General features: G+C 36.0%; 1 protein-coding gene across 2 annotated transcripts in view; it reads right to left on the bottom strand.

The window, feature by feature from the left end:
- The window catches only part of BMP2K (BMP2 inducible kinase), a 142,136-nt gene that overhangs the window by 33,930 nt on the left and 92,416 nt on the right, over positions 1 to 15,790 (bottom strand). For both annotated transcript variants that reach the window (XM_054486538.2, XM_054486539.2), the window contains exons 11-14: positions 11,233 to 11,459; positions 10,296 to 10,394; positions 9,426 to 9,610; positions 3,278 to 3,435 (exon numbers count right to left, since the gene is read on the bottom strand). In XM_054486538.2, the coding sequence (XP_054342513.1) occupies positions 3,278 to 3,435; positions 9,426 to 9,610; positions 10,296 to 10,394; positions 11,233 to 11,459 (669 nt within the window). The remainder of the gene's footprint in view (positions 1 to 3,277; positions 3,436 to 9,425; positions 9,611 to 10,295; positions 10,395 to 11,232; positions 11,460 to 15,790) is intronic.

The raw sequence follows: 15,790 nt of genomic DNA, 5'->3' as shown, positions 1-15,790 counted from the left end.
TATTATGATTTGAAAATTACTTTCTGGATGATACACATAAAATATTCCCTAAACAGCATATTATTTTCCTTTTTTTGTTTTTAAAAAAATAACCATGAATCATATTCAAAATAAAACCCCAAATGTGAATGTATTATTCTGAATAATCATTACATTGGCAATACCTATACTTTTAAGGACCATATAAAGGCTGTTTCTCACTGGAAAGTGTTTTATAAACCAAATATAAATTATTTTAGAAAAGACTTTGGAAAATTGTTAATACCTGTGTCAAGGAAAAGGGTACAAATATCCTACATGGCATTTCAACTGAATCAACAGTTTATTTATTCATTTTGGAAAATGATAGGATTTATATTATACTGATGGGCAAAATTTTGGAGTCACTGAACCCACTATTTCAGAATTCAAAAAACGTGAAAGCTATTAAACTTTAAGAAAGTTTAATATAATGACCATCTATCAATTTTCATTGAACAATTAGTCTTCTAATAAACGCTGAAGGTTCTGGAAGAGGTCTTTTGCCCATCAATATAATATAAACTCATCAAATAGATCAAATATTAGATATCTTATTGCTTCTGAAAGAGGTGCTAAAGATGACTAAATATTACAGTTAAGTTAAACTCTGAGAGGAAATCTTTCTAAACTACATTTTATACACAACTTTATAGTAATTATGAACTTTTTTATTAATGACACTTCACCTTTTTTGAACCCTAAAAGAGTGGGTTCAATGATCCCAAAATAGTCACTGAACAATGAGTATCAATTATTAAGGGAAAAACAGACACTTTTCCATCAATTTCCTTGCTATCATTTGTCACTTCTGCTTTTGATGTGTTTGCCCCCAAAGCCCCTTCTAATTTGACTGTTAAATTACCACTGAGAAACTAATAATTTAAATATAATTTTTAAATGCTGGCTAAAAGCCAAAAACCTCTTAAGTCATGACATAAAGGCTTATACAGAAAGTGAGAAAAGAGAAAGTGGCATTTATTTATTGAGTGCCCAAATTTAAAGACATCATTTAATTATCTGGACAACCCTATGAAGTAGGCATCACTATCCCCAGTTTATAAACGCGGAAGTGAGACTGACAGCAGTTGAGTGACTTATCTGAGATTACAATCTAGTTAAGTAACATTGTCAGGGATCAAAATTTATGTTTTCTGGTACTGTGTGCCAAATTAAGCGCATCAGACTTGTGACAATAATTTCAGTAGCTCATGGACCATCTAGCTGTTTTTCCAAATGGCTAAGGTTGCTCCAAGTCTAACCTTCACATAAAATTCCTCCTGCACTTTCCTTTGGAACTTAATATCTTTCTATAATTAATACTGCAAAGTCTGAACTCTCTTTGGCATACACATATGCACACAGACACATGCACAATTTACAAATGCTATCTGATCATGAAGTTTAAAATTTACACATTATCTGATCATGAAGTTTTAAGCTATTCTTAAAAATAGCTACTTAAGAATTTTACGTGCTCAACCCAATTTTTATGAAGTTATATACATATAGGCATATTCATATGTCACTCTTGCCTATGCTAAGTAAATAAAACTACTTTGATGTCATTACAAATTCTAGGGAGCTTAGAATAACACATTTTTATAAGATACAAAATAATGTGAATACCCATTTCATAAATTCATTTTTTAAAAGTAATTTTTTACCTAAGCAGTTGAAAATACAGATTTAGCAAACCCTGGTCAGTACACATTAAAATTAATATCTTTTGCTTTAAATGTAATCCTATAAATTATAATGATTTGGTTACACCTTGTATCTACCCCTTCCATCACTCTGAAAGAGCTGGGCATGGTGGCTCATGCCTGTAATCCCAACACTTTGGGAGGCCGAGGTGGGCGGATCACCTGAGGTCGGGAGTTTGAGACCAGCCTGACCAACACGGAGAAATCCCATCTCTACTAAAAATACAAAATTCGCTGGGCGTGGTGGCAGATGCCTGTAATCCCAGCTACTCGGGAGGCTGAGGCAGGAGAATCGCTTGAACCCAGGAGGCGGAGGTTGCGGTCAGTCGAGATTGCGCCATTGCACTCCAGCCTGGGCAACAAGAGCAAAACTCAGTCTCAAAAAAAAAAAAAAAAAAAAAAAATCTTGCTTTTGGGCCTACTCAACATAAATTCTAGGAAAATGCCAAAGAAAAAAACTTGTGGTTTAAAAAAAAATTGTTTTAGTAATATGTGATCGGTTTTATTAAGAAACCTTTATTAACGGCTCAGAACTTATTTTTATGTCTGCATTTAATCATCAATTTAATTTTCATAATCATATAACCAATATGTAAAATACAAATTTAAATCCCAAACTATTCTTACAGGAATTTTACATAAAATATATACCAATTCAGAACAAAGCATTTCATCTATTAAACATTCTCATAAGGCCAATTACCTAAATGAAATAGGAAATAGGAACTATAAACTAGGGACTATTAAGACCTTCTTTCACATGCAAAAGGGGAAAACACACTTGTTTTGTGTGCACACCTGCACACACACACACACAAAGCCACAGAAACCTGAAAATTATCTACATACTCTAGAAGTGAGCTTTTTGCTCCTATTTTGCAACCTACTCAAAACACTCACATCATTCTTTCAAAAAAGGACATTTCTAAAATATGTGTGGTGAAGCTTGACATATATTAGGTAGTTCAAAGAAAAGCAATGATTCCAAGTAAAAACATTGAGATATCTGATTTAAAGTGAAAAGAATTTATTTAATTTTTGCCATATCAGGACAACAAAGCAGCCCTTTTATGTCACCACTCATTAAAAGGGCATTACAAAACATTAACATAATGTAGTGGCCCATGTTTTCTTTCAGGCATTTTCAAAGGGCATCTCAGACCCACAATATTTTCTATTGAGTGTGCAGAAAAACAGAGCTGCAAAGTCATTAGTAAGGCAAAATAATAAAATGTCTCCCTTTTTATTGAAACATCAATTTTCCATGTTTTAGAGATATTCTGGATTTAACATTCATAGATATGCAATATTTAAGTTTTAGGATATTAGCATACTATCAGCAATATTGGGTTTAATAGCTACTATCAAGCAACTGATTTCTAATGCACACAACATAATTTGATAGTATATGTATAAGAAGATGGCCTGAATTTTGCCCTCAAATGCACAAAAAGAATTTTCCATACACATTCTCAAAAGTCTTTGGCCTTGCTGAATAATAATAGAGCTGTTATTTTACTGTGAAGCAAAATAAGCCTTCAAGTGTCCCTTACTTGATCTTAGAAGGTCAAATTCTCTGTCCAATAGTTCCTCTTCTGTTAACTTAGAGAAATTATCCTCTCCAAAAGGATTCCACCCTGACATATCAGGTGGATTGCTGATGTTCTTCTGATTTGTGAAATTTGCAATGGCCTCTTTATCAGCAACTGACCTATAGTAATAATTGAGTAAGAAAAAAGAAGATGGAAAGAAAAATTAAAATAAATAAAAATTTACAATTCCCTACTTTATACTTTATAAATACTTAGAAAAACAAATCATTTCCTTATGACAGAGATGACAGACAAGGGCATGAGATGGAGAGGGAGAACATATGGGATCTAGATCACCTCCATAAGGTATACTAGCTCCATAATCACCTACATAAGGTACCCTAGCTGTGTACCCTTGGGCAAGTTCCTTAACTTCTCTGCCTCAACTTCATCTGTAAAAAGGAGTAATAGTATCCACCTCATAGGGTTACTGAGAAGATTAAATAATTTAATACACGTAAAGCAAAGAGAACAATATCTAGTAAAAATAATAAATATTAACTGTTATTATCATAGTAAACAAGACTTAAAGTAAAAAATCAGTCACCTTATCAGACAGCGTCACTCTAAAATCACTACTGAACACAGTGATCAAATGCCTTGGTTATGCTGGGACACCACAGTAATTTTCCTTTTGACAAAGGCATTCCCTATATATAGCTACCAACAAAAGATGAATTGCTAGGACTGCTTTATAAATTAGCTAAAGTTAAATGAGGGTTATTTTTGCATATAATAAATTATTATAGTATTTAAAGTATCTAGAGTCTGGAGCCTGTGACTGCTGGTTCTATGAAAATTATCCTACAGGGCTCTTGGCTTTTAAGAGAAGATGAGAATATAAAGATTTCTTAACCCAAGAATTCCTGTTTACCTCTCCCTCAACCCAGCCTGGAAATATAGTCATATACCACATAATGACCTTTCACTCAACAATGGACCATATATATGATGGTGGTTCCATAAGATTAAAATAGAGCTGAAAAATTCCTATCACCTGGTGATATCGTAGCCATTGTAACACCATAGCACAACAGCTTACTCATGTGTTTGTGGTGATGCTGATTTGAACACACCTACTGGGCTGCCAGTTGTATAAAAGTATAGCAATACAGTTGTGTACAGTGCATAATATTTGATAATAAATGACTATTACTGCTTTATGTATTTACTGTACCATATTTTTGAGTTATGTTCAAGTATACTCCTTCTACTTATTTTATTTAAAGTCGACTGTAAAACAGCCTCAGGCAGGTCCTTTAGGAGGTATTCCAGGAGAAGGTATTGTTATCATAGGAGATGACAGCTCCATGCCTGTTATTGCCCCTAAAGAACCTGGAGTGAGACAAGATGTGGAGGTGGAAGACAGTGATATTGACAATCCACATCTTGTGTAGGCCCAGGCTAATGTGTGTGTTTGTGTCTTAGTTTTCAACAAAAAAGTTTAAAAAGAAAAGTTAAAATAGAAAAAACTTATAGAATAAGAATATAAAGAAAATATTTTTGTACAGTTGTACATGTTTGTGTTTTGTGTTATTACCAAGGAGTCAAAATGTTTTTTAAATTTTTAAAGTTTATAAAGTAAAAAAGTCATAGTAAACTAAGGTCAATTCATTATTGAAGAAGAAAAAAATTTTATATAAATTTAGTGTGTCCTAAGAATGCAGTGTTTATAAAGTCAAGTCTATAATAGTGTACAGTAATGTCCTAGGCCTTCACGTTCACTCACGACTCACTCATTGACCCACCCAGAAAAACTTCCAGTCCTCCAAGCTCCATTCATGGTAAGTGCCCTATACAGATGTACCATTTTTAATCCTTTATACAATATTTTTATTTTACCTTTTCTATGTTTAGATACAAAAATACTTACCATTCTGTTACAATTGTCTATAGTACTAAATACAGTAACACGCTATACAGGTTTGTAGCCTAAGGGCAATAAGCTATATAATAAAGCCTAGATGTGTAGTAGGCTATACCATCTAAGTTTGTGTAAATGCACTCTATGATGTTCATACAACGATAAAATTGCCTAATGATGCAATTTCTTAGAACATGTCCCCGTTGTTATGCAATGCATGACTGTATAGCATAAGAACGAGACAATGTAAGAAAGCTATTAAGTTCCTTTCATAATTCATATGCAAATCCTCTTAACAGTAGTAATGAAAGGAGAATCCTAATGTTCAAAGTAGTATCTCAATTTCACAAGTCTTAACTGATCCCCTAAATTTACCTAACCGTTGAGAGCTCATTGCCATTGCCACCAAACAGGTCTTAGAAGAGAAAAAAAAAAGGCAAAAGTCGTCTATTTAATCCCTTAGTCCAAGCCCCTTCAGTATATGTGAGCCAAGAATAGGATACTTAAATACTTACTGAAGGCTAGCATATAATAGAGGAAAATAAATAGTAAGTTACCTACAAGTAAATAGACTTGCTTAGTAAATAGAACTTAGGTATCTTAATTTAAAAAACAATTCAGTTTAAAGTCCATTCTGGATGCATTAACTGCCAGTCTGAGCCTACCTCTGTGTGACAGAGTCCCATCTCTAATTCCAAAACTATCTCTAAGGACTTTCAGAGTCCTTAAAACACAGATCAGATGTTTTTACCCAGAAAATTGAAGGAAAAAAAAAAAAACAGATCACAGTGGGTAAAACTCAAAGAGAGACAGGCATCCCCCCTCCTGTCTGTCAATCATTCCTTTTAAAACTTTCTGATTCCCTATGTGAATCACCCTCTTCCTATTCCCAAAATAAATTTACGGATTCCTATTGGCAGACTGTAACTCAATAGGGTTATCACCTTAACCTAGTTTAAACAGGTATTAAAATATGTCTACAAGTTATCTGACAGTCCTCCCTTCAAAGGGTGAAACCGAATTTCACTGCCCTTGAACATGAGCTAGATCTAGTGACTCAATTCTAACAAATGAAATATGGCACAAGCAGCAGCCCATGACTGCTGAGACTAGGTCTAAAAAGACATTTCAGATTCCTCCTTGCTCTGTCTCTTGGATCACTCATTGAGGGAGAAACCAGAATCAATAATTCCTTGTTCAAAATAATTTTTGCCTTGGCAAAGAGAAAACTCAAGCAGTCTTTTGAAGAAATCTATGTGGCAGGGGACTGAAGCCTCCTGCCCAAAGCCATGTGAGTGAACTATCTTGTAAAATGCACCCTCTATCACCAGCCAAGCCTTCAGAGGACAGCCAACCCAGCCTTACCAGACAAAACCACCCTGTTAAGCCACACCTAAATTTCTGATCCAAAGAAAGTATGTAAGATAATAAATGTTTACTGCTGTTTTAAACCATTAAGTTTTGAGATAATTTATTAGGCATCAACAGATAACTAATATAACAGGGCAATTATATCATAAGAAGATAATGTATCCATAGATGATGTTTATTTTAACTATTATTGGAATATAACACAGTAATACTCTCTGATATTCATACTAAAGATAAATTAACATGGTGGAAGAATAGAAAGTTTAGCAAAAGATAGTGGAGAAGAAAAGGAAATAATCATTCCAACAAAGATAGTGACTCTTTCCCTCTGTCTAAGGAACTACTACTTGGTTTCTTATATTCTACTCAAATAGCCCTTATCCACTTAGAGACAAACATTTAACCCCAATTCTCTTCTTCCACTGACTTTGTCATAAGCAGGAACATTAGAACTCTTTTTAAATTGTTAGAGAAGATACTATACTCAACATACAATCTGATGTTAAATAGGTATAATATTAATGAGGTAGCACTGACGTACCAAGTGTGGCTGGAGCAATGTTCCCACATGAAGTTCCACATTTCTAACCTTTAGTGGCTGAGTGTATAATTTTTTTCTACCATATCCTTAAATATATAAATTTCATAGGAGTGGAGTAAAACAAGTCTTATGCACTTTCCCAGATATGCAACCCAATATTTCCTAACCTGGGGAATGCAAGATGATTTTTGTGATAACTTTTTTTTTAATAGTTACACAGAAATTAAAAGAAAAGTGTCTAATGTATCAAACCTGTGATTTGTCGAATAGCATCACTACAAATGAGAATAAAGCAGGCAGTGCTATAGTAATTAATATACATTACAGGCATCAGCACCTTGCATGCCAGTGTCTGCCTCAAATCCTTGGATATCCAACTTTCTTTGTAACTAATCAGAAGTTTAGACAGATTTCCAATTCAACATCCCATTCTCGATAGTGACATAACTTTGCTTCCAGGAGCTGATAGACTTTTAGAATATGAAGTATACACAACATATAGGCTATGTCAGAGAAGACAGTTAATACCTTTTCTATTTTCCAACTAAATAAACTAGATTTGACATTTTTTATGCTAGTCAGCATCAAAAGTGGAAAAAAGCAATCATCTAATTAATACAATAGCCTCATCAGTATCTTTAAGCAATTATCAAGCAGAATATCTGATTTTTAATGAGGAAAATTATTCCATTCTTAACACTAGGGGACTTAGCAAATTTATTAGATTACTATTTCAATTTCATACTTTATATTTTAGTGGATCTTATTTGTTTAAAATGTATAATGTTTTAATTTTATTATACACAATAATGTTACTAATTTATTAAAGAAAAAAAGCACTATGTGACTAAAGCAAAAAATTTTAACTAGAGTAGATAAATGACGAAGAGTATGGCAAATACTGATCTGAACTTTTTTTTTTTTTTTTTTTTTGTGAGATGGAGTCTCGCTCTGTCGCCAGGCTGGAGTGCAGTGGCGTGATCTCAGCTCGCTGCAATCTCTGCCTCCCAAGTTCAAGCCATTCTCCTGCCTCAGCCTCCCGAGTAGCTGGGATTACAGGCATGCACCACCACACCCAGATAATTTTTGTATTTTTAGTAGAGATGAGGTTTCACCATGTTGGCTAGGATGGTCTTGATCTCCTGACCTCGTGATCCACCTGCCTTGGTCACCCAAAGTGCTTGGATTACAGGCGTAAGCCACCGCACCCTGCCTGATCTGGACCTTTAAACTGGACTTTGACCATATACTCTGCTCTCTCCTTAGACAAAATTGTCCTAATTCATCCACCCCAATTCTTACTTTAGAAAAGTAGTTCAAGAAATCAGTTCGTTTGTCTCCCTCTCTACCATACCCGCCCCACCATCTGTCTCTTGCACATGTGTGCACACATGCATGCATGCACACACACGCATGCATGCACATACACACACACGCATGCATGCATGCGCACACACACACACACACACAGAGGTTGGGAGGCATTCTATAGCAAACTGCATACTTTAGCTCTCTTTTGAGATGCAGTATACAAGTATGCTACTGATGCTGCTGTTTCTCCTGCTCAACTCTGAGCCAAAGCTTATAGACACCTTTTCTCAGCTAATGTTTCAAATCCTTAAATAGCATTGTATGAGAACTTCAGTGTTCCTGTAACAGAAGTCTAACAGCTCCTACCTCCTAGGTGTCTAAAAACATTAGGAGGCATTGATGATGATTCTTAATTACAAGATGCCAAAGCACGTGCCATTTTGTATATAAGTTTAAGAAATTTTGTACCAAAGTTATTTAATTTATAACTCTACTAACCAATATGTCTAAATAGCCAAAATACACTATTCCCAACTATGTTATGGTAACAGTATGTATACTATATATCATCTTAAAATACATATATGTAAAAATGTTTATACCTATTTAAATTAAATTATACAACCTTTATGAGTAAACAGTAAAATTAATCAAAGGTAATAACATGTAAATAGAGAAAGTCTACAAAGGATTTTTTTTTAACTGCTGAAGTCACTTGTTAGGGTGTTGTTTATACTTACATTACAAAAAATGCCTTTACATACAAGCCAATAATATCCTTAGCCCTAAATGTTGTTAGATGTTGCTACACCTTACCTACAAATAGCAGTTAGCAGAATTAACTGAGGAAATGGAAGGATGGGGATGCCAAGGGACCAGAAGACAGGACTAGGAAGAGAGAATGGGTGGCTCTACAGAAAGATAAATTCTAAATTAATTTAAGAGAACTTAATGACCGACCATTCAACGATGACTTCCACTTCCACAATAATTTCCTTTGCTTTCACTGGAAAAATACTTGCCTATTGGCACTATAGGAGGAGTCCATTATGGTTCCAACCTGAGCTGGAAGTGATGAAGTGTAGGAAACTAAGGCTGGTGAGAACTCTTGAGGGGAGGTAAGATATTCAGGTGATGCCTGTTGTTGAGACAGCTGATGTTGAGCTAGCATCTGCTGTTGAAAGAAAGCCTGCTGATACTGCGGCATCTGAAAAAAGAAATGATATTATACAAAACAATGCTCCAGTCCTACAGCACTGTCAGCACTGCATCTATTTACTATGTTCCTTCCTTTCACATTGGTGACAAAATCAGAAACTTAAAAAACAATCATCTACAGGAGCAGCTCTATTACTAGAAAACTACAGCAAGATGAAATAAATCTTTTTAAAAAGTTGTGAAGGTAGGCTCACTTGGCCAGAATCAAAAATCCTCTTTTAAGTATTTTAAGAAAAAGAGTAGCTTAAAGTCACTAATACAATGGTTGCTGTAAAAAAAAAAAAAAAAAAAAAAAAAAAAAAAAAAAAAAAAAAAAAAAGGTCAAATTATTCTCTGAAGAAAATATACTCTCCCTTTGGGTTTCATTTTTTTACTCAATAGATATGTGCTGAATGAAAGAGACATGTGATGAAAGACTATAGGTAAGACATCATTTCCCTTATATAATGACATAAGAGAAGTACGTTATCAGTCAATTACTAAGTGCCATATTCAGGTGCCATAGTTCAGTGCAATTTAAAGCTGCTTGAAAATATATGACTGGCTTTGATAAAATACATGTCAATTAACTTACTTGACTTTGAATTATTAAATTCTGAATAATATGATTCATACTGTGAATTCCACCACCATAATGTATACTCAGAGAAATCTCTAGAAATTATTTAAGTTACCATTGTAGGATACTGTGATGCAGAAGGTTGTGGTTGATATACCGAATGCATTAAAAATTGTTGTTGAAGCATCTGTTGCTGCTGTGTTGCATGTTGATACTACAACGAGAAAATCAAACAAATTAATAAATGTTATGCCTTTTTTGTGTCAGAGCCCTTTTTTAAAGTATTGATCTTACCATAATGATTTGAGAAATCCAAATCATTATGTATTGATGTATGGTAGTCCAAACATCAATACAAAATAGCTATACTCTAAATTACTATAATTTATTAATAAATATGCTTATCAGAACTGGTTTCAAAATTATCAACAAAACATAACAGATTGAATTAAAACCATTTTTAGCACAATTTAAGGATGTTTAGAAGAAAGCTACCAAAACGCATTTACCACCTTTTCCTAGAAGATAAAGACACCTGAGTGACTTCTAACCAAGCCCCATTACACTAAATCTACACTCTCCTTTTATCTCCCCTTCAGTGATGTCTTCTGGGCATCCCATGGTACCACCTACTTACTACCCTCCACTCTGGATCTATCAACCAAAACCAGGAGGGTGACAAAAATCTAAGACAACGTTACTTCTGAAAAGCCTAATATCACCTTTCCAACAACAGCATTATTAGTCTGTGAACTCAAAACGTAACCGCAGATAATATTCATTATAAACTGCAGTGCTTATTTGTGAATACTAAATGTTTCAGATGAACATTCTTTTTTCATAAGGCCACAAGGCAACCTATTTTAGAGTATTCTTAAGCATTTCACTGATTGCAAATTAAATACATATTCTTTCATAATCAGAAAATTTGGGAAAGTGTTTACTCAAATCTAGAGTTCAAGGTGCCCATGATACAAAAAGGAATTCACTGATATTCAATTTGCTGCATCAATTTCACACTACTTCCATATCTAAAGAAACAAAAAAATTACCTGCTGCATATAAGCATCTTGAAGTACGTGGTGGTGGTGGTGGTGCTGCTGCTGCTGTTGCTGCTGTTGCTGCTGATGCTGGTGAGGATGATGATGCTGTAAATGGAGTTGCTGTAATCTCCAATCTCCCTGCTGTAGTTGCTGGAGTACTCTATGCTGCTGTGGTGGCTGCTGAGGAGGTCCCTGACCCAATAAAATTTCAGGGCCATTTCCAGGTCTTAGTGCCCCTAAAGACAGGTCCAAACACTTACATTAACATACTAATGATTTCAATTAAAAAGCTGGATTTCAACATGCTCATTTCAATAATAATTTAACTAAGGCATTTATATCCTTATTTATAACACAAAAACTTCCATATGCATAGAGTTTATAGGGATTTACTTTAATTATAAGTCCCGAAGAAGCTTAATTTTGTTGTCTACAACTCTGAACAAGTCAACATCTTAGAAACACTTCATGTTTCATACTTCGGCTCTCCATGAACACAACATCCATGTTAGTTTGTTCTGCACTGCTCAACAATATCATGTACTATCATGAGTATGTATTAGTACCAATATAATTCTCTGTCTAGAATGCCATTTTCCACCTAGTGAAATTCTTTAAAGTTTAGCTCAAACCTCTCTTCCTTGTTCCTTCATCTAGCACTTCCACTCAGTTTATTACATTTCAGTCTGTCTTGCACATGTTAATGACTTACATGGCTATTTCCTAACCAGGGACCCTGAGGGAAGAGATGATGATTCACTCATCTGTTAAGAATCCCAAAAAACCTTTTATACAAAAGATGATTAATAAATGCTCACTGTAATGAATCTATTAACACTGTCTCCTAAATGGATATTTATTTATAAGCTCCATAAATTATACCCTAGGCAAATCCTATGAATAAACTTTAAAAATTAACTAAAAAGTAAGATATACACTTAATGCAATACACTAACCCACCATAATTTCTATATTCTCCTCTAATAACTTACCCTACATTCAAATGCAACTGTTCAATCCTAGAGGCTAAAAAGAGTGGGGAGAGAGTGCAAGGAGGGAGAGAAGGGTTCTTTTCTCATCAATGTTAGTATCCTCAAACTTCCTCAGACCTAAGTACAACAGCTTTATGAAAATAGTTTTATAACTATTTCTAACTTTTCTAATTATAAGGAAATGCATGTTCATTTTAATTATCCTTGAAAATACTTATAAAAATGTAAGTTAAAAAATGAAAATCACAATTCCACCACACAGATACAACAATCATTAGCCTTTTAAGTGTATTTCTTTCCAGTTGAAAGAGTATTAAAATAACTACTCAAAAATCATTCACCTTGAAAATTTTTATTTTTTAATTGGCAAATAATAATTGTACATATTCATGGGGTACATATTCATGTTTTGATACATATTTTGCCTAGTGATCAGATCAGGATAATTAGCAAAACCATCACTGCAAGCATTGTCATTTTTTTCTGTGTGTTGGGAACACTCAATATCCTCTTTCTACCTATTTGAAATTATACAAAATATTGTTAACTAGTCATTCTACAGTGGTATAGAATGCTAGGATTTATTCTTCCTATCTAGCTAAAATTTTATATCCTTTAGTATATCTCTCCCTACCCCTCACTTCCCTCTATCCTTCCAGCCTTTAGTATCTTTTATCTCCTTGAAAATTTAATAACAACAGCCCCCTAAGTAACTTACAGGTTAAAAAAGAAATCACAAAGGGGCCAACGTAGAGCTCAGGCTGTGGCTTCAGAGAGTGGAAGCCCCAACCCTTAGCAGCTTCCATTTGGTGTTGAGTCTGTGGGTGCACAGAAGTCAAGAACTGAGGTTTGGGAACCTCAGCCTAGATTTTGGAAGATATATGGAAATGCCTGGATGCGCAAGCAAAAGTTTGCTGTGGGGGCAGGGCCCTTATGGGGAACCTCTGCTAGGGCAGTGCAGAAGGGAAATGCGGGGTCAGAGTCCCCACAAAGAGTCTCTACTGGGGCACTTGCCTAGTGGAGCTGTGAGAAGAGGGCCACCATCCTCCAGGCCCCAGAATAGTAGATCCACCTACAGCTTGCAACATGCGCCTGAAAAAGCTGCAGATACTCAACGGCCAGCACATGAAAGCCGCCGGGAGAGACGCTGTACTCCGCAGAGCCACAGGGGAGGAGCTGCCCAAGACCATGGGAACCCACCTTTTGCATCAGCATGACCTGGATGTGAGACCTGGAGTCGTAGGAGATCATTTTGGAGCTTTTAAATTGGACCACCCCACTGGATTTCAGACTTGCATGGGCACTGTAACCCCTTTGTTTTGGCCAATTTCTCCCATTTGGAACAGCTGTATTTACCCAATACCTGTACCCCCATTTTATCTATGAAGTAACTAGCTTGCTTTTGATTTTACAGACTCATAGATGGAAGGGACTTGCCTTGTCTCAGAGGAGACCTTGGACTGTGGACTTTTGGGTTAATGCTGAAATGAGTTATGACTTTGGAGGACTGTTGGGAAGGCATGATTGGTTTTGAAATGTGAGGACATGAAATTTGGAGGGGTCAGGGGTGGAATGATACGGTTTGACTTTGTCCCCACCCAAATCACAACTTGAATTGTATCTCACAGAATTCCCATGTTGTACGACGGACCCAGGGGGAGGTAACTGAATCATGGGGGCCAGTCTTTCTTGTGATAGTGAATAAGTCTCATGAGATCTGACGAGTTTATCAGGGGTTTCTGCTTTTGCTTCTTCCTCATTTTCTCTTGCTGCCGCCACATAAGAAGCGCCTTTCACCACCCGCCATGATTCTGAGGCCTCCCCAGCCATGTGGAAATGCAAGTCCAATTAAACCTCTTGTTTTCCCCCAGTTTCTGGAATGTCTTTATCAGCAGCATGAAAATGAACTAATACGTATGGATAGTATGACTCCATTTATTTTATTTTATTTATTTACTTAGTATTTTTGAGACAGAGTCTTGCTCTGTTGTCCAGCCTGGAGTGCAGTGGCATGATCTTGGCTCACTGCAACCTCCACCTCCTGGGTACAAGTGACTCTTGTGCCCGGGATTACAGGCATATGCCACTACACCCAGCTAATTTTTGTATTCTTAGTAGAGATGGGGTTTTGCCATGTTGGCCAGGCTAGTCTCGAGCTCTTGGCCTCAAGTGATCCACCCAACTCGGCCTCTCAAAGTGTTGGGATTACAGGCAGTGAGCCACCATGCCCGGCCTCCATTTATTTTAGATACAACATGAATTATTTATATCTGTATATATACATGTGAAAACATAAAAAAGGACTGGAAAGATGAACATTAAACAGCTGCTGGTTAACTCTGGGAAGAAAATGGAGGGAGACATTTACATTTTCACTGAATACTACTGTATAATCGGAATATTTTAAAATACAATACTCACATGTTAATTTTTGTATTATTTTTAAAGGGTGAAGAAATGTTAAAAAAAAATGCACTTATTGGAGGAAAAAGAGGAACATTTTTCCAACTTAAGCTGAAAGCATGTAAGAAACAGAAACACGGTCCCTGACATCAGGATTAGGCCTGGCAATCACAGCTAAGTCTTGGTGCTCTCCTGTTGAATAATCTCATACAACATTAGACAAGGACACTATGACTTTGATGGATCAAAATAAGACCACTCCAAAATCATGTCTGAACAGCCACAAAACCATGAACATTGTCCAAACCCCAAAAATGTCTCAACATCTTTAGCTACTGAGGCTTTAGCTTCCTTCTTTCTAGATAAAATTTATATTAAGAAACCTAAACATATCATAACACCTCTTGCTTTCTTTTTTTTTTTTTTTTTTTTTGAGACAGAGTCTCATTCTGTCGCCCAGGCTGGTGTGCAGCAGTGCGATCTTGGCTCACTGCAATCTCCATCTACTGGGTCCAAGGGATCCTCTGCACCTCAGCCTCCCTAGTAGCTGGGACTACAGGTGTGCACCCCCACGCCATTGCTCAGGCTGGTCTTGAACTCCTGGCCTCAAGCAATTCGACCTGCCTTGGCCCCCCAAAGTGCTGGAATTACAAGCTTGAGCCACTGCACCCAGCTTCATACGCCCTCTTCTTGACAGTATCCAATACAGAGCAAAGCCTACTTCCCTTTGAGTTCGAGACCAGCCTGCCAACAGGGTGAAACCCCGTCTCCACTAAAAGTACCAAAATTAGCTGGGCGTGGTGGCAGGCGCCTGTAATCCCAGCTACTTGGGAGGCTGAGGCAGGAGAATGGCTTGAACCCAGGAGGCGGAGGTTGCAGTGAGCCGAGATCGTGCTATTGCACTCCAGCCGGACAAGAGTGAGACTTCATCTCAAAAAAAAAATAAATAAAAAATAAAAACATCACCTTTCCTGAACATATACTTTACTTGATAGTAACAACAGTAGTTAATAGTTAACATTTATCAAAGGCATATCGTGTATCAGGTATCACATTAAACAGCCATTTAATCCTCCCAATAATCCTATTAAGATAGGTACTAGTACTTTTAGAAGCTATATTACTAAAAAATGGGAGAAATAGGACTCAAATCAGGTTCGTGAGACTCAAAA

This window comes from Pongo pygmaeus, chromosome 3 (assembly GCF_028885625.2).
Source record: "Pongo pygmaeus isolate AG05252 chromosome 3, NHGRI_mPonPyg2-v2.0_pri, whole genome shotgun sequence".
In the NCBI taxonomy this organism is placed as follows: Eukaryota; Metazoa; Chordata; class Mammalia; order Primates; family Hominidae; genus Pongo; species Pongo pygmaeus.
Note: the sequence above shows the minus strand (reverse complement) of the source record. Positions and strands in the feature narration are given on the sequence as shown.